The sequence below is a fragment of the Physeter macrocephalus genome, chromosome 2, assembly GCF_002837175.3.
Source record: "Physeter macrocephalus isolate SW-GA chromosome 2, ASM283717v5, whole genome shotgun sequence".
NCBI classification, from domain to species: Eukaryota; Metazoa; Chordata; class Mammalia; order Artiodactyla; family Physeteridae; genus Physeter; species Physeter macrocephalus.
Window position 1 is genome coordinate 129,851,008 of NC_041215.1, and position 18,893 is coordinate 129,869,900.

At 40.4% G+C, this 18,893-nt stretch overlaps 1 protein-coding gene across 16 annotated transcripts in view; it reads right to left on the reverse strand.

Annotated features, from left to right (window-relative positions):
- Window positions 1–1,480: 1,480 nt before the first annotated feature.
- Window positions 1,481–18,893, reverse strand: part of TRIP12 (thyroid hormone receptor interactor 12) — a 145,834-nt gene continuing 128,421 nt past the window's right edge. For all 16 annotated transcript variants that reach the window (XM_055090356.1, XM_055090354.1, XM_024124557.3 and 13 more), the window contains 8 exons: window positions 11,781–11,895; window positions 11,331–11,485; window positions 10,166–10,330; window positions 7,169–7,333; window positions 5,456–5,569; window positions 3,333–3,427; window positions 2,777–2,880; window positions 1,481–2,019 (listed from right to left, as the gene is read on the reverse strand). In XM_055090356.1, coding sequence (XP_054946331.1) covers window positions 1,823–2,019; window positions 2,777–2,880; window positions 3,333–3,427; window positions 5,456–5,569; window positions 7,169–7,333; window positions 10,166–10,330; window positions 11,331–11,485; window positions 11,781–11,895 — 1,110 coding nt within the window. In that variant the 3' untranslated portion in view covers window positions 1,481–1,822. The remainder of the gene's footprint in view (window positions 2,020–2,776; window positions 2,881–3,332; window positions 3,428–5,455; window positions 5,570–7,168; window positions 7,334–10,165; window positions 10,331–11,330; window positions 11,486–11,780; window positions 11,896–18,893) is intronic.

Here is an 18,893-nt window from a genome sequence, read left to right on the forward strand (position 1 = left end):
CATTCTTTAACACTAGTTTCACTTGATTAAACTGCACAGGTCCTACGGTGTCAATGTTAGAACTGCAGGAACACAACTCCCTCCTCCGATGTCAAAGGGAAGCAGCTCACTCTCCAGCGCCTCTGCAAGGACCAGGGAGACACACTCCGAGTTCCTCTCACAGCTCCGTCCCACCTAAGGGGGGGGGTCAATGCCCAGGTGCACTGAGAAGAGGGGATGCTCGTATAAGGCCATTTAAGTGGAAACGACAAAGTAATCTAAATAAAATAAGCCCCGGAGTTTAAGTGGTGAAATAGGGGACAAAGGGGTTTTAACATCAATTAAATAAGACTTTAGAACAGTCAAACAAAAGAAAATTGATTTCTCAAAGGCTAATAAAAAGCAATTAGCTCATCTCTCATTTTCAGAAAGATGAATTATGGAAATTCTCTCTGCAACAGGCTTAATTCTGAACCTTAGGAATGAAGGAAGGAGTCTCCTCTCATTCTCTTTCTACATTTTATGTTCTTCAGTTGCTATTCTAAATTCTTTGAATAGCGAAATCAGCCATGAGCTGTGATGATCTGCCTGCACTGAGATACATCTCTGCAACTAAAAGTTATGCATACGGCACAGAACTATAAACAAAAAAGGTGAAGCAAACTTTATTTATTTTCAGGTAAAAACATGAACCTGATGAATTATTGCAGATTTGAGAAATCAGCACATAGAACAACTGGACAGAGCATTGCTTACAGGTGCTTTGATGTGTGTCAAGACAAAGGCTGAGCTGTTTGTCCCACGGGAGCACTGGGAGGAGGGGAAGAGGAGAGCGGAACAATGAAAGAAGACCGTGAACAGAAACTTCAAAAGAGAAAAAGGGAGAAAAACGTTTTCTTTACTCCAACAGGGAATGAAAACTGCTAACTTTGCTTAAAACCATATACATCAATTCAAAATGCTCTGGCCACAGAATAATAAATACTGGCCAGCCCAAGCTGCAGACTTTTTAACCTACACAAAAGAAACGAATGAGCTCTCCTTGCCTCCATTACAGAGGCGGTGGTTGCCAGAATCACCATGTAAACAGTCCTAGTGCGTCCCTGGTACAAGGCCAGTGATACCCTACAACTATATTAAAACTAAGCTATAAGAAAAGGCTACCTAGTTACAAAGGCTGAATTATATTGACAACATATTTCAATTCCATGAATTTTAAATTATATCTTAATTTGAGAGAGAACAGGGAACAACGAGAGCCCATGGCTGACGAAGATGTACCAACTGTGGGTTTTGTATAGAAAAAACCTGGGAGAGCGGCACAGACAGTACACCGACCAGGGCGGGGAAACTCAAGGGAAGTGAAAAGCACACAGAGCTCACCTACTAAACTGTATTTGTCAAATACACGGGAGCTTTAATTTCTGTACTTATGTACAAGAGTTGTCTTTGGAGGAAACAAAACTGCAGACTTAGCTAGATGGATACACACAGCCCAGAATTAAACTGCACAGCGACATTTATTGTTTCAGCCTGGAAAAACATCCCTTTTTTAAATTTCACACAGCAAAGCAAGTTAAAAACTTCACTCGTCAAATAAATGATAATTTAAACAAGAACTTGCTAAAGAAACCTCATCACAACAACGTTTTAGGGCCTGATCACTTTAAGTCCATGGGGCCGTTAATGAATAGGAACCAAGTCTCTCTTTTATAATCTGCAAGCCGTTTTCCTACAACAAGAAGGCGTAACATGTTTCCTTGACTCGGGTGATACATTTAGAAAAGAAATCATGATTTTTCTCTTTTGCTGTAACAGGCAGACACTGCGTTTCTCGTTGTGATCAGGAAAGATGGAACGACTGCTGCCCTTCCCTCGCTGCCATCAACAGCTTTTCTCTCATTATCTCGATGCTCGAATAGTCCGGCAACTTAAGATAGTTCACACAGGTCATTACGGAGGGCAGGAAGTCATCTGGGTTCTCTGTTGATTCGAAGGTCTTCCGGACAATTGTCAAAGGTGGATTCAAGCTCCGGAAGCCTGATGAAGAGGGAAGAAAGGAGGACAGAGGAACTTGGCAAGTTTACGGGACGCCCGCCAGCTAGCTTAGGGAAACCCGTCTCTCATCCATGAGGAGAATGGGTCTGGAAGCACAAGTATACGTACCCTTTCTTATCTGCCCCCATCAGAAACACACAATACTGCTCTGCTGCACAGCATTACCACACACAGAGGTACTCTTTCCTGCTGGGCAATGAACTCTACCCATTCAAGATGTATCGAGGATACGGAACCTAGTACGTGCTTTATTTACCATCAAAAGTCATTGAATAACTTGAGGCAAACAGTTCTTTATGCTTCCCTTATGCTTTTAAAAGAGCGCCAGTTCAACTCATACTAGGATTCATTTCTGAAAAAAAACAGACTTTAGAATGCCTTTTCATCTAAGCCATCTAAGGGTTTATAATGTACATATGTCTGAGAATTTGAATTTTAGGTAGAGAAGCAGCATTGCATGTACATTAGTAGTCCTACTTCAGTGTGTTTAAGTCAATCCCTATGAATCGTCCTGCCACAGATATCCCTTAACACACGGCAGAACAAACTGAAAACTTAGAAACATTATGATATTGAAATAACTAAGAGGCACTCCAGGTCAAATAAAGAATATCCTGCTGTTGGCACTGAAGTTTGTGTGCGTTCTCTGCCCCCGCCCTCACACACACACACACACACACACACACACACTCACTCACTCACTCACTCACACCTACAATAAATCAACAGCTGTACCCACCTCCAACAGGCAACCTCGGGCTACCTGTCACAAACTGGAGGAATAACCTCTGCTGCTCATTATCAAAGCTACTGAGAATCTCAAACAAGAACTTCACAGCCCGACTACAAGAGAAATAAATACACCAAAGTTACTTCATCGTATTAAAATACAGTTTTGACTCTCACAATTAGCTAGAGACTATCAAATGTAAATATGACTACAGATGAATTCACATTGTAATGCACTCAAATATATTTCTGTTGTTACAGTTGGAATTCAAGTGGAATGATTACTGTTGTAATAAACAAGACCTGTCTGGGACTGTACGGATATTTCCACTTTACTATACGTAAAAATCGGTAATGGGGTCACAGTGGGATGGATTCCCCACCTTTCCTCCTCCCGCCCATTTTCACAGAAATACTTGGGGCAAAAAACCCTTTCGGTCCTAAAGTTGCAGTCTTGAGAGAAATGAAGCCAAAATATTAGAAAGCCTCCTTTAATAAGTAAACAAATTTTAAAATGTATATATATGTGTGTGTGTATCCGAAAACTGGCAGAGCCCAGGACTTACCTGTCATGGGTATAACCGTGATCTGGCCTGCAGCATTCCATCAGTGTCTTTGCATCCCAAGTGTCTGCTTTACTGCCACACAGGAGCTGATCCAGCTGTGTGTTTAAACACGGGCAACAAATTACTAAGGACACAGCTGTGTAACTGACTGAAAACGCACACATGTTCTGTTCTGTGGCGTGCCAATATAAAGGTCTACAGAAGCCCAGAAACTTCAGCTTGGTACTCTTTATACAATGTGCTCTTCTAATATATTTACAGATTCAAGCTCTTCTTCAGCTGACATGAACAGATGCCCTGCCCATTTGCATGAACTAGGTTCTAGGGAGCCTGTAATCTAAGACAAAACATACCTGAGACCAACCCTTAATTGAAGTTCTCCTAATTCTTCTCGTTTCTTAGAGGCTTTAACTCGATATCTACTTCTAACCAGGGAGATTTTATAAATCCTGGCTTTTAGAAACACAAGGGCACACCATAACAGAAGCCAAGAGAGAGAACAGTGAGCTGGAGAGAGAAGTGAGAGAGGAGAGCTGAACTGAGACACAGCAAATGGGTAGGTTTTCCCACTTTGCGAAGAAAGGCACTTCTGTGCCATATGGTTGTCTGGGACCAAGCTAGTCATTACAGAACAGATATTAGAAAGCAAAAAAATGCCTGTGTGTCCTTGGAAAATCTAACATGAGTTTCCAATTAAACCATCTCTCACCTGGTAGACTGCCCATTTGCAGGATGACTCGTATACTCTGAGAAAATCCATTTGGAGCATGTGAAATTTGGTACCTACTATGTGTCACACTCACTGTCAGGTACTTTATGTATCTTGTTCAGTAAGAGAGAGGTTATCTCAATCTTATGAATGAGCCAGTCAGCTCAGATAGGACAACCTGGGTAAGGTCACACAGCTAAGTAGTGGGGACCAGGATCCAATTCCAAAAGGAACACTTGCTGTTTTCAATTCCAGGTGACACTAGTGCCTAAAAGTGCCAGGTACACCACATGTTTTAATAAGGAGCAAATCAAAGTGGACATAAAAATAATAATTGAGATGAAAATGCTAAGTCATTTAAAGATTTCCAGATTCAGCCAGTAATAAAGGTGTAGTCTAAAGCTAGTACTCAAAAAAGAAACAAAAAGGTTTCCAACCTGGGGAAACCAAACACCTTCCAGACCCTTTCTATGGCATCTCACTATCAGTGAGTAGTTTTCTGAGATTCTTGTTGCACTTTAAGTAAAGATGGCTGGAAAAAAATTATGCACATAAACTCATTAACTCCATTCTCACAAGTGTTCTCTGGATTTGGCAACTAGATAATTTGCAACATTTCCTTAAAACTTCAAGGACTAACCTCCCTCATGAAACAATCAACATCTCAGCAAATCCAGAAAGTTTAGTTTAAAAACAACAAGTAACCTCCCCAGTGTCACTTTCATTACTATGGACCCATGGCTCTCCCCGCCAGCCACAGGTGTACAGAAACCCAAGTCCCACTCTCCACCAAGCAGCATTGAGGGTCAGCTGACAAGAATGCTATGCTTGGGACTTCCCTGGTGGCACAGTGGTTAAGAATCCGCCTGCCAATGCAGGGGACACGGGTTCGAGCCCTGGTCCGGGAAGATCCCACATGCTGCGGAGCAACTAAGCCCGTGCGCCACAACTACTGAAGCCCGCGCTCCGCAACGAGAAGCCACCGCAATGAGAAGCCAGCACACCACAACGAAGAGTAGCCCCCGCTCGCCGCAACTAGAGAAAACCCGTGCACAGCAACGAAGACGCAACACAGCCCAAAAAAAAAAAAAAAAAAAAAAAAACAGAAACAAAAAGAAAAGCAGAATGCTATGCTTACTCAATTACACATGGATCCCACGCTCTATTATTTATACTATATTTAATACTTATTTATATGTTATACATTATATTTAATACATTATATTTAATATTCTTCCTCACTCAGGAAATGATCTTATCTTTCCCAAACATCCACCCCACCACCACACCCAACCATCTACCTTTTTGTTTGCAACAATGGGGTCTTTGACTAAATAGCACAGAGAGACCCCACTAAGATAATTATAGGTACAGAACTAGAGATGACCATTTCTTTTATACACAAGCTACTCACTTCTTCCGGATAGAAGTACTGAAGGTGGCTGAGTGGGAAGACTGATTCGAATCCATCTCTGAATGAATCAAACTGCCTGGAGACGCCTTCATTTAGTGCCCAGAATATAACCAGCTGCAAAAAGAAAACTCTTTCAAAACCTGCGACAAGATTTCAAATTTCTTTCCTATATAATATTTGGCAAACTACAGTGAAACATCTTTCCTGATCACTTAAAAAAAAAAAAAAAAAAAAAAAAAGTCTTTAAAATATCTCCCAGTAAATTACATAAGTAAAAGACAAGTCAGGGCAACTTCTAATTCAGGGTCTGGCCAATAAGAAAATGTAAAAAATGTCATGTGTGTTATAAATTAATATATTTAGTGTGTTTTAAAATTCATTTATCAATACATAAAATCCCTATGAATTATACTTTACCTTACCAGATGAGAAGCAGATGAAACTTCCGAAGAGGATAAAATGTTATTGAGAATTAAAGATAATGTTTCAAGAATCACAATTACCAACTGTTAAGTGTTTTTAATTTTTAATGTGCAATTTTTAGTTCTAAATCCTGTTAAGTTCTTAGAGCCCAATCCTTCTGCAGTATGTGCCTCCACTTAGAAAAAGGTAAACTCTGGAATGCAGTCACATGAAACTGAAGGGTCACAGAAAGCATCTGTTATTGGTCCAACATCTCCTAGTCATCAATGACTTTGGCTAACCCTTCGGGTTCAGAAATAGAGGAGCTACTCGGATAAAAATGAAAACAATAGCGTTTTGTTGACAGAAAAACACGAGCATTATTACAAATATTTTCAGAGAACCTAGTATGGAGTTAACTCATCATTTACTAGTAAGCTGAAAGATTAGTTTTCTCAAAGTAGGTAGTACGAGAACACAGCCCTACTGACTGTTAAAGGAATTACTTAGGAATCACAGAACTGTTAAGGCATACGAAATAATAGAGGTCTTCTGCTATCTTCTTCTCTCAAACTGATGAAGAAACTGGAGCTGAAATTTTTCAGAGGTTCTATCTAAAATCCCACAGTAAGTTAGTGGAAAAGTCAGGTCTAGGAGGTATAGGTGGTATTTTGTCTGGAACCCAATGCTCTTTCCATTCAATGTCAGGAATAAACCAAAAGAAACTTTTCCAAAAGTAGTGATAATAAAGACTTACATAGGTTATAATCTAAAACATAATTTGTATTCAGTACAAAATTATTTTCCTTAACTTAACAAATATGGTCAAGGATCATGAAAGGCCTCACCAAACCCATAAATGTGTGCGTGCGCGCACGCGTGGACAGCATTAAAGGCTATCAGGTCAAGTTAGGTGGCCTGATAGAAAGGTAGAAATGCAGTTTAGTGACAACTCAAAGGATGGCTGCTTTTCACTGATTTCTTCAAACTAAGAAAATGAGATGTTATTAGATGGTATTCAAGCTTGAAGAGAGTTCAAGGTTATAGAAGGTACTGCGAGATATCTGACATGTTCTCTCAAGAGCAAACAGAAGCGAAGGTCAGAAGAAGTGGACTTCGTGCAGTGATCCCGGGCGTCAAAGGTCTCACACCAGGCTGTGCAGCAGCTACCAGGCTGCGCGGCAGCTACCAGGCTGCACAGCAGCTGTGCACTGGACCCTCCCTTCCCTCCCCCTCAAAGCAGTCCCCCCGGGGCCCAGCCCCGCATGGCCACAGCTGGCCTTCGCCCCACGGGGCGCTGAGAGTACATACTCTTAGATACTCCTCCAAATTGTGGATGGTGACCGGTATATCCTTTCCTCCTTTCTTCAGTTCGATGTTGGGAAACCCTGGCAGAGTGAAATCCAATCCTAGATCTTCAACTGAGCAGCCATTCATAGTCAGGGTTTCTAATGCATACTGTAGACTCTCTTTGGTCTAAAAAAAAAGGGGGCGGGGGGTCAAGCCCAGTAATTCAGTCAGTTATGTTTGTGTTTATGAAATAAAAGATATGCTAATAAATTTTATGGGTTCCCTTAGCTCTTAGCTTATTTTTTTCTCTCTTTTTTTGTCATAATCTACACAAAAGTAAGTCACTGAGATCACAAAGGAAATAGTCTTAAACACTTCAAAATCCAATTATTTTTATGAGAAAACAAGATTGCCCGAGTGCTCCTCCACAATGAGATGTCCGCTACTCAATCTGACCATATTCAATCAGACTTCACAGAAAGGCCATAATAATTTGCACAGTGGTCAATTTAAAAGGGTAGGCTCTACAGAGCCAGACAAACTTTTTATAAATTCTAGGCTCATCTTAATGAATCCAATACATGTATATAGCAAATACTGAGTAATACAGTGCAGTTAGGAAATTGTAAATACAAATAATGCACTATCTAGTATAAATAGTTAACTTTTTTTCTCTGCAAGCTCAAGTCTAAAGATTACCCAGAGATTCTTCATTCGATTACTGCAGGCCCAGCATTAACAAATTTGTATTCATACAGCAACAGTGGGATGAAAAAAGGTTCTAGCAAATCCCTAAGAAAAGTCAACTCCTACTCTGAAGACAAATGTTAAAAAGTTTGTATTATTCACTTTTTTAAATGTTTAAGATCATGAAAGGCTTATATAAAATACAATTTCTGAATCAAAGACCAACATACAAAACTGCAAATTCTATCTGAAAATGAAGGTATCCATTATAGGAGAAAGAAGGTAAATGACTTTCCGAATTAAAGATGGCTCCAAGTATGAAATTCCTAAAGGCTAAACAGTCAAAGTGCAGAAAAGCATTTAAACAAAAAAAAGGCTACGAAGTTCTGGTTAACAGTCATTTTTTAAAGGGAAAGTGAAAGCTGTGTAGGATTACAGATAATTCAAAACACAGAGGAGGGTTAGGGTTAAGGTAAAATACATTGTTGAGAATTTTTACTCCTCTGCAAAAACACGTTTAGGTCTCTCTCAGTTTCGGGTACATGATTGGATGACACACAAAGAAAGACTTTTCATTTTACATTTGAAATATTTTTCAGCAAAAGGACTTAAACTCTCCGTTCTAACGTTCTCTGACTAGAAAGCTCTCCAAAATGCTATCATTGATAGGAATCTAGAATATACAATATGTCTTTGAGATGTTTAAAAGGAATTAGCTGTTTGTTTCTCTAGACCTTACACGTTAAATTGAAAGCTAAGTTTTAGCCCATTTTCCATGTGCCTTTCAAGAATTTAAACTGCCCAGTGGAAACTCAGCCAGGACAACTTGCTCCATCTGAATGCTTTATAAATAATGAGGTGAGGTGTTTGAGAATACTACCAGTCCTCATGTTCCAGTTGCAAGTTTCTGGAGTGTGGTTTCTGTGCTATGGATTTTATATTTTTTAATTGGTAACATCAGGAATAATAAAAATTAGAAGAACAAACCTCAAAAGATTTGAGGAAGAGAACTGTGGCAGCATACTGCACTGGAGACAAGGGTAAGTAAGAGAGCTTGCAAAAGCTGTCAGAGTGTGGGCTCCAGAGCAGACAGCCTGGGTTTCAGTTCCAGCTCTCTGGTGTTCTAGGTATGTGACCTTGGGCAGGTTACTCAACCATCTGCCTTGGGTTTCTCAAGTGTAAAGTAGGGGTAACAGGAATATCTAAATCTCACAGCAGGTTAAATGAATGAATACACGCAAGGCTCGTGGAAGAGCGCCATGAGCTGTACTGTATCTGGAGCGGGTGGGGCTGTTTGTGGTGGTGTTCGCGTTATTTTCCGAAGAGATGATCTTAAATAAGACGATAGTAGTTTAAAATTTAAACCTTAAAGTCGGTAAGCATAAACCTTACTAAAAATCCCAAGACAACAGATTTTATATGGAAAAGAGGGACCTGGCTTCTTTAAACACCAATTTCTCTTAATAAACATTTATCCCAAAATTACCATTAATAATTACCAATCAATATGGGAGATAAAATTAATTTTCTTACAAATCACCTCCTTCCCCGACAAAAAGTATTCTAAAAGCCCCATCTACTATCAGCTCCTCTCTATCTTATTAAGAGATGTGACACTTTTTCTAGCTACAGAATTTTAAATCTCTATTCTTATTTTACGTAATTTATAAAATGGGAGTTGATTTAACACTGGTCCATGTTACCTGCCCCCATACAAGATGTCTGACTCTATGCCACTTTTTAAAAAATACAACTTTGTCTTCTTCCAATGTCAGACACAGAACCACTGTTATTCTCAAATGATTTAATTTTGTTAATGTATAAAGTATATTAATGATTTAAAGATCAAGATTACCCATGAGATCTAACAGAGGAACCTTAACAGATGTTACCAAGAAACAGTGATACCTACCATGACCTTTAAAAATATCTTCCTGAGATCTCTCTAGAAACAGATGAACTGTTCCTAAATTAAGCCATCTTTCTGGAAAATCAATCTGTCCTGTGAATAGCCTTACTGATTCAAATGCTTACTAAAAGAACTCAGTATGATAGAGTATCTGCCCAGATACATAATGTCCATCTAAAATGTAATCAACAAGAGACCTATGGTTTTAGTTAGGGGTGTATTTTATTTGCTGGTCAAGCTGTCTGTTCAACACCTGGTGTTATTACAGGTCATCTTACCAACTGTAAGATCATATGCTTCAGTTATTATAATAAAAATTTAAACTCTTCCAATATAAAATAATAACTGGACCAAATACTAAAGAACTCATCTTTCTACGAGAAGAAACTGATCCACCCGACTGTCTCATTTTCTAAGCCTACCTGGGATTTATCTTGTTCAAGTCTTTTCTTCTGTCTGACAATGTCTTCTAGGTGATACACTGATCTGGCTACAACTGGGTCAATGTCAAACAAATCGTGTGACGTCAGCGAAGTTTCTTGCCGTAGCATCCATTTATAAAAAGGTAAGCCCAGGGGAAGGTCCACCTGAAAGAGAAGGTGCAAATATCACAACAGTCACACCAAGCTTCTAGCACTGCCTCAATTCTTTAAGTGACACTTCAAGAGGTCATTTTAAAAGGTCAAGTAATCCCCAGGGGGAAAAAACATATTTAAAGAACTGTTTCTCTCAGTACATGAAACTGTCCCCATTTAAACTCAATCTGGGGTCGATGTTGTTAACAAAAAAAAAAAAAAAAAAAAAAAAAATTAGAATACTGAAGATTCCTATTGAAACACTGGTCCTAAAAATGAAGTTTCCAATGATGGACATACATTCTCCATAAGGACCTCAACACCAAGAGATGTTTAGAGGAGTCTTACTCAATTTTGGACCAAGTGAACTTAATTCCACTTCAGTCTGTATTATTGCATATTCGGAAGGAAGAATGTAAAAGACCAATTAGTTATAACTAAAATGAAAAAATGGAACTTCAAAAATAACTGATTAACAGCACAGTCTTTCAACAACAGTGAAATTGTAAGCTTCTGAATCTGACATCAGATGAAAACGTCTTACACATAATGACAAAGTATCTCAGAAAATATGAGCAGAAAAAAATGAAGAAAAGTCCAGAAACATTCAAACCCCTCTGTGAATACTAATTTCTTGGGTTATGTTCACTCCTGCACGTTAATGGCAATTTACTGCAGTTTAGCCACATGCTCATGCTTTTCCTACTGAATTAAAAATCTAATTCAAACACTTAAAAATATATCTCCGAACCCTTGCTACTAAAGGAATGGTCCACAGACTGGCACTTGGGTATCACCTGAATGCTGTTAAGAAAATGTGGAAACCTGGGCCTGACCCATGAACTGCTGAATCAAAATTGGCTTTTAAAATAAATTCTCCAAGCAATTCATGTGCACATTAAGGTTTGTGAAGCAGTGTTTTAAAATATAACATTAAATGCAGGGGATTAAGGTACCGTCATAGAACACAGGTACAAAAAAATTGTAGAAAAAAAGGTAATTCTATACTTACCAATCTGAAATCCATGATAGCCTTGGCCATTAATTTTCCTAAGAAGCGAAACTTCATCTTAACTTTTGCGATATGAGCTGGCTTAGCTGTCCTACCAAAGGGAAGCGCAAACAGGCCTTGGAGGTTTTGAACATACTTGGTCCCTTCTTGGCTTCCTATAAAATGAGTAAAGCACCAAACTTTAGATGCTATTTCCCAAAACAAGACAGACCCGGTAATTAAGAACATTTAAGAAATTCAGTATTCTCAAAATCAGATAGCAGATCACAGAATGAAGTCCTCTAGAGCTGGAAGGGCCTCCCTTATCTGATAAATGAGAAAACAAAGGTGAAAAGAAATTAGGTCAGAGAGCCAGGCCCTCTACTGTAAGTTAAATATATATATAATGAATTGTAAGGGCCCTTTACCTGAACTGAATAACAAAGTGACTTAGTCACAGATTAGTATTACCTTTTGGATTGCTAAGAGTTACTTCTTCCCCTCTCCAGAGACCCAAGTCAGCTCTCTGTAGTTCCTGAGATACAAGTGCATAAAACTCCAGTGTAGGCCCCAGACCTGTGCCAACCTACAGAGGAACAGAAGTAGGACAAGTTAAATTTTAGAATCTGTGCTGCCCTTTTTTTTTTAACCTGCCAACCTTTTGGCAATGGATACTAATAGCAACTGTTTACCAGAATGTATTAGAGATTATTTCCCAAACTGTCCTGATTGTCTTGCCTCAGTACAGGTCACCTGGAACGGGAACTAGCAACCCTTTACTATGTCCTGCTTCCTGTGGCCCCAACATTTTAATTGTATGGTTCAAACTCATATACTAATAAGAGTACCCTTGCAGCTATGTACCGCGCCCTCAGGGAACAGATGGCACTGTCTGGAATGGCTTTCTTTCCCATTCTCTCTTTGGTGAACTGTTCCCCTGGAACCAGCTCAAATGTCCACTCCTTAGGAGAAGCCTCTTTATCTGCCCAAGCAGTTACTTTGCTTCTTTTTCAGAACTTACATTTTGGCTACTTAAGCACTCACCACATTAGACTACCATGATTTCATAACATGCTTGCATACCTCATTTAGGGGTAACTTTATTTTTTTTATTTTTTTTTTTTTTGTGGTATGCGGGCCTCCCTCTGCTGTGGCCTCTCCCGTTGCGGAGGACAGGCTCCGGACGCGCAGGCTCAGCGGCCATGGCTCACGGGCCCAGCCGCTCCGCGGCATGTGGGATCCTCCCAGACCGGGGCGCGAACCCGGTTCCCCTGCATCGGCAGGCGGACGCGCAACCGCTGCGCCACCAGGGAAGCCCTAGGGGTAACTTTAATTCACCGTGTATCCATTGTAGTGCCTGGGCAAACACCAGCCATTTAACAGAGGTTTGTTGAATAAAACACAAAAAAAGGAACGTCTGAACCCATGCCAGCACCCACAGTTATTCCTTCATGTTCTACCAAGGTCCTATCAGCTCACACCATAAATTAGATATGCAACTAAAGATAAGTTAATTCCATAGTTTATAAGCTTAATCTAACCACAGTCCTGTCAGGAAGGTTATATTTCACTTACTGATTACTTGTAAATAATGGGTATTATTTCACCACTAACACAGTTACTTTCCCCACTAGCTTAAAGGATTTGACGTAGTCCACAAAACGGTTAACTGTAACTTTCCAAACAATGACCTGCTTGGGTCTGGCGAAGCTTTCTAGACCCAGCTCCACGTCTCTGTCAGGACTCCACGGCTGCAACCGGCATCAGCATTCACCTCCTGCTGCAACCAAAGCCTTGGAGCCACCCGTGATGCTTCCCTTTCTGGCGCCCCACGTAACAACCCATCATTAAACACTGTAAGCCCCGCCTTCAAAATATGTTCCAAACTGGTCACCACAGCACCTCTTATCTGGCCCAGTGCTAGAGGCTCCTAAGTGGTCTCTGCAGTGGCGCTCTCCACACCTCATGTCCTACTCTCGCGGCGTGACAGTGATCCTCATACAACCTAAGTTCACATCATTCCTCCACACCCTCCAAAGGCTCCCCGTCTTCGTTCAAGCAAAAGCTCAAATTCTTCGCTCGGCCTGGGTGTCCTATGTGATCCCTTGACTCCTATTTCTAGCCACTGTCATCCTTCAACAGGCAGGGAATTCTGCCTCAGGGCTTTTGCTTCACTTTTCTTTTGCTAAGAGATAGTCCTTCCCCTAGATAGTAATGACTACTGCTCACATGTCACCTCATTCCACCCCATCCTCTCCCCATCATGCTCTAACTTCTTATTTTGCTTTAGTTCTTCAGCACACATCCTACATATACATGTACATGAGTGAATGAGAGTGTGTGTGTGTGTGTGTGTGTGTGTGTGTGTGTGTGTGTGTGTGTGTATTGGCCTCCCCAAACTAAAAGCTCCATGACAGTAAGGACTTTGTGTATTTTGTTCTCCACTCACTCGTGAGCCTGGGAGGAAGGTAGGGAAAGAAGAAAAGAAAGAAAGTGCAGTAACACCTGGTATCCACCAGATGGTGCTTTAAAGCCAGTTAATCCTAGCTCCTTTTAGCATAATTATCCCAGGCTAAACAGAACTCATAGATTAGATCAGCCTATTTCCTTCATCCAAATACTGTTATTGCTAACAGTAAAACAGACTTAACTTAAAATATTAAGTGACACGGGCAAAACTGTATACACTTTCATCCCAGGAAGCCTCTGTGAGGGTGCAAGGACCAGGTCACGCCTGCTCTGGCGAGTCACCCCTGCACGGGGCTGGCCGGCAACCCTGCAGAGGAAGCTGACCTTTCCAGGGATCTTCATCCTACCCGGCCTCTCTCTTAAAAAAAAAAAAAAAGGTAGGTACTGTGGTTTTGCTTCATTTGTTTTTAAAGGAATGAGGAGATACAAAATTTGCCAGCCCAAAATGTCTCTTCAGCATGCGGATTATTTACAGCTGAAAACAATCAAGGCCCAAAAGACTCAGGAAGAAAAACTCTGACCGACTCTCTAACTGCCTAAAAGAATTTAAAGGGCCGGTTCCCACACCAGAGGTATCTGCAAAGAATATATGCCAGGGGTGGTGGGAGGAAAACAGGGCCTAGGCGTCAGAGTCCACTCATGTCCCATCGTCTCTGCCTGGCCTGGCAAATATTTGTTTACCAAACACTTGCTCCATGTGGACTGCCTTCCTCCCCACCTCTGAAGTCCCAAACCACTACCCCCAACATCCTCTTTTGTCTTTGGCTGAAGACAGTATTTAAGATGAGCGCTTTGGCCATTTTGGTGAGTTACCCAGACATCCTGTGACCAGCCAAAAGAACCTAGAAGGGTAGAGGAAAATGTCTTCCAAAAGGAAGGAGAAGCATAAAGCTCTAGAAACAAACACAGAAAAACAAAAAAGTCTGACAACTTGTGTTATTTGAAACTTTCAAAGTCTTTCTCTTTCAAAAGCTAATGCTTATATACTAGCATATACCATGTGACAGATAATGTTGTGTTTTACACATTTTAGCATTTAATCACTTAAACAACATAATGAGGTAGGCACAGTCATTATGCCCTTTGTTGGGTTATTACTGGGGAGTTTACATAACTAGCCCGACTTCACACAGCTAGTAGGTGGCAGCACCAGGCTCCCCAGTCCATGCTCCTAACCTCTCATCGTCCTGGAGGCATATACCGTGTGACAGATAATGGGCTTAAGTGGTTTGCTGAGCCCAGAGACTGGCTTAGCTCCTCCCTGGCTTACCCATCATCTCTATTCAAGAATGGAGCCCATTCTGTTCTGACATTTTGGTCAGGATTCTTCTAGAGCTAGTTAGAAAGGCTTCCGAACAGCCACCAGCTGGCTTGTACGGTTGAATCTGGTTGACAACCCGAGGCCCTAAGCATATATAAAGCCAGCACTCCAACCCTCCTTCCTCAATGACGTTGGCTCACAGAATTTTTTCCAGAGTCATCAGGAAAGACCCATCCGTGAAAATCATAAAATTGTGATTTCTGTATCAGCATTTCAATCCTGACCTGTGGAACAATCAGCGTGATGCTACTCTGAACTTAAGTTTAGGTTTCAAGTAAGACGCGATCTGAACAGGGGCGTGAAGGATGAGAGAGTAAAAACATTCATTCCTGACGAGAGAAAAATAGGTTGGAGTAAAACAAAGTAGAAAAAGCGTGTTTAAATAACCGAGCAGAACAAGCTGGCTACAGCAAAGGTCTTACAGTTTCATGAGTAAGAAATGTGAACATGTAAACATATAAGAGCTGCACCTCTGAGCAACAGGCATGATCGGGGTATAGACTCAAAAGGCCCAAACTTCTTACCCAGCCTCCATTCCATCTGCCTCCCATCCCCTCCAGAGCTTCTCCCCCTCTGCTGTTCACCACCAAGCCTGATCCTCTGTCCAAGCCACATCCTTTGATTCCTTAACTCCCCCCCTCTCTTTCCGGAGACAGGCTCCTCATCGAAAGGCTCATTCACTTGGTCCCTATACCACTCACTTTCCACACCCATTCACACTTTGTCCTGTGTCTCCCCAACTATGCTGTGATCCTGGGAATGCAGGAACTCTGCCGTAACCTGGATCCTGGCACTCTGTATACTTAGTGTGTAACTACTTACAATTTTAAATTTGATGATTAAATACTGTTAACTATTCAAAAGTCTTAATGAGGAGGAGAAAATGCTTAAGAAAACGAGTGAAAAATCCAAGTCATGATTAAAATTACTTGGTTAACTACAGATAGCTTTGTAGATTAAACTGCTACATATACACAGTGCTCACCACGAGCCAGGCACGGTTCTAACTCTTCACCACATGAACTCAGTCACAACTCTGAGGCTGTACTACAACCCACACTTCACAGATAAGAAAACTGGGAGGCAGAGTTGTTGGCTTTTATAAATAAATAATAAGTAAATGGAGTATTTGGAAATGTTATGTCCATAAGTTTCAGATGTCCAAAAACTTAAGTTTTATCTTAAAAAAAAAAAAAAAAAAAATTAAGATGCTTCCCTGGTGGTCCAGTGCGTTAAGACTCCACGATCCCAATGCGGGGGACCCGCGTTCGATGCCTGCTCGGGGAACTAGATCCTGTATACATGCTGCAGCTAAGAGTTTGCATGCCACAACTAAAGAAGCTCGCATGCTGCAACTAAGAATTCCTCATGCCGCAACTAAGAAAAAGCCCACGTGCCACAACTAAGACCTGGCGCAGCCAAAATAAATAAATCAAATAAATAATAAATAAATAAAATAGATATTTTTTAAAAATTAAGGGAAAGAGGAAGGAAAGTATCCCCAGGAGACTCAATACTTCAGAGTCAATATATAGAAAATCATTATTTTAGTCTTTTGGTGTACTGGCCTATTTAAAAACATCTCAAAAGAGACAAAAGACAAAGATTAGAAAGAAAGTAAAGCTGTCTTTTTTCATGGGTGACATGACTGTCTACAACATGGAACAGCAAATTACAGCTCGGGCCCTACTGCCTGTTTTTGTACAGTCTGTAGGCTAAGAATGGGTTTTAGAATATTAAACGGTTGAAAAAATTCTTGAATATCATCTCACAATGTGTGAAAATTATATGACTTCAAATTTCAGTGACTATCAATAAAGTTTTATTGGAACACAGCCCTGCTCATTCACGTTTGTATTGTGTACTGCCACTTTCACACTACAAAGCCAGAAGTGAGGAGCTGTGATGAAGACCACATGGTCCACAAAGCCTGAAACATTTATTATCTTGCTCTCCAGAGAAAAGTTGCCCAAGCCCCGTATCTACAACAATCCTAAATGATCTATTTAAAATTTTTAGAACCAATAATTAAGTTATCAAGGTCACAGAAAACAAGGTCAACTAAGAAAACTTATTTCTACAAACTAACAGCAACTGGAAATTGAAAAGAAAGAACAATATTATTTTCAAAACCATCAAAAAACATGAAATATTTGGGAGGAACTTAATAAAACATGTACACGAGAGACCTCTAGACTGCAGTTATGAAGCATACTGAGAGAAGTTGTTAAAGACCTAAATCAGCGAAAGGCTACACTGTGTTCAAGCATTGGAAGATTCAATACCATAAACATCAACTCTCTCCCAAACTGATCAGGATTCAACACAAACCTAATCAACATCCTGTGAGAGACTTCCCTGGTGGTGCAGTGGTTAAGAATCTGCCTGCCAATGCAGGGGACACAGGTTTGATCCCTGGTCCAGGAAGATCCCACATGCCGTGGAGCAACTAACCCAGTGCGCCACAACTACTGAGCCTGCGTGCCACACCTACTGAATCCTGCACGCCTTAGAGCCTGTGCTCGGCAACAAGAGACGCTACCGCAATGAGAAGCCCGCGCACTGCAACGAAGAGTAGCCCCCGCTCGCCGCGCGCAGCAACAGACCCAACGCAGCTTAAAAAAAAAAAAAAAAAACAACAAACTCAAAACAGACCGCAGGCCTAAATATAAGAGCTAAAACTATACAACTCCTAAAAAAACACATAAGAAAAAATCTTTGAGACCACGGGTTAACGGAAATTTTCTTGGGATACAAAAAGCATAAACCAGAAAGGAAAAAAATTGATAAACTGGATTTCATCAAAATTAACAACTTCTGCTCTTTCAAAGATATTTCATCAGGAAATGAAAAGATAAACAACAGGCTGAAAGAAAATATTTGCAAAACACTTATCTCATAAAGAACTTGTATGCAGAATGTATAAAGAACTCCTAAAAACTCTGATAAAACAAAACCCAAGGAAAAAGTGGGCAGAATTCCTGGACACTTCCTCCAAAGAAGATAAGAAATGAAAAGACAGTATCATTAAACATCAGCGAAATGCACATTAAAACGACAGTAAATCCACTAGAATAACTAAAATTAAAAAGATTGGCAATAACCAAGTTTTGGTAAGCATGTGAAGCAACTGAAATTCACATACTACATTACTGGTGGGAAGGAAAAATGGGGCAGTTACTCTGCAAAACGGTTTGGTGCTTCATATAAAGTCAAAACATACCTTACCAAAAGGCTTAGCCATTCAACCCTGACGTATTTTACCCAAGAGAAATGAAAACATATGTCTACACGAAGACTTGTACACAAATGTTCACAGCAGCATTACTCGTAAGAGCTAAGAAGGTGGAAACACCTCAAATGTGCATGAACTGATGGTTAGGTAAACATATGACGGTATGTCCCCATAATGGACTATTACTATTACTCAGCAATAAAAGGAAACAAACTGATACACGCAACAACATGGATTAGCATTACACTAAGTGAAAGCAGAGTAACACAAATGGCTACGTACTATATGACTCCATTTATTACGATACTGTACAAAGACAAAACTGTAGGGACAGAATACAGATCAATGGTTGCCAGGGATTGGGGATGAAGGCTGGGGACTGACTGCAAAATGGTCTAAGAGGACTTTTTGTGGTGATGGGATTTTTTCTTTATCTTGATGTAGCTGTGGTTATAGACTGTATACATTTGTCAACACTTAGAAATGTGTATCTTAAAAGTGTGCATTTATGATACATGAGTTGTATCTCAGTAAACCTGACTTTTTTAAAAACGCAGTT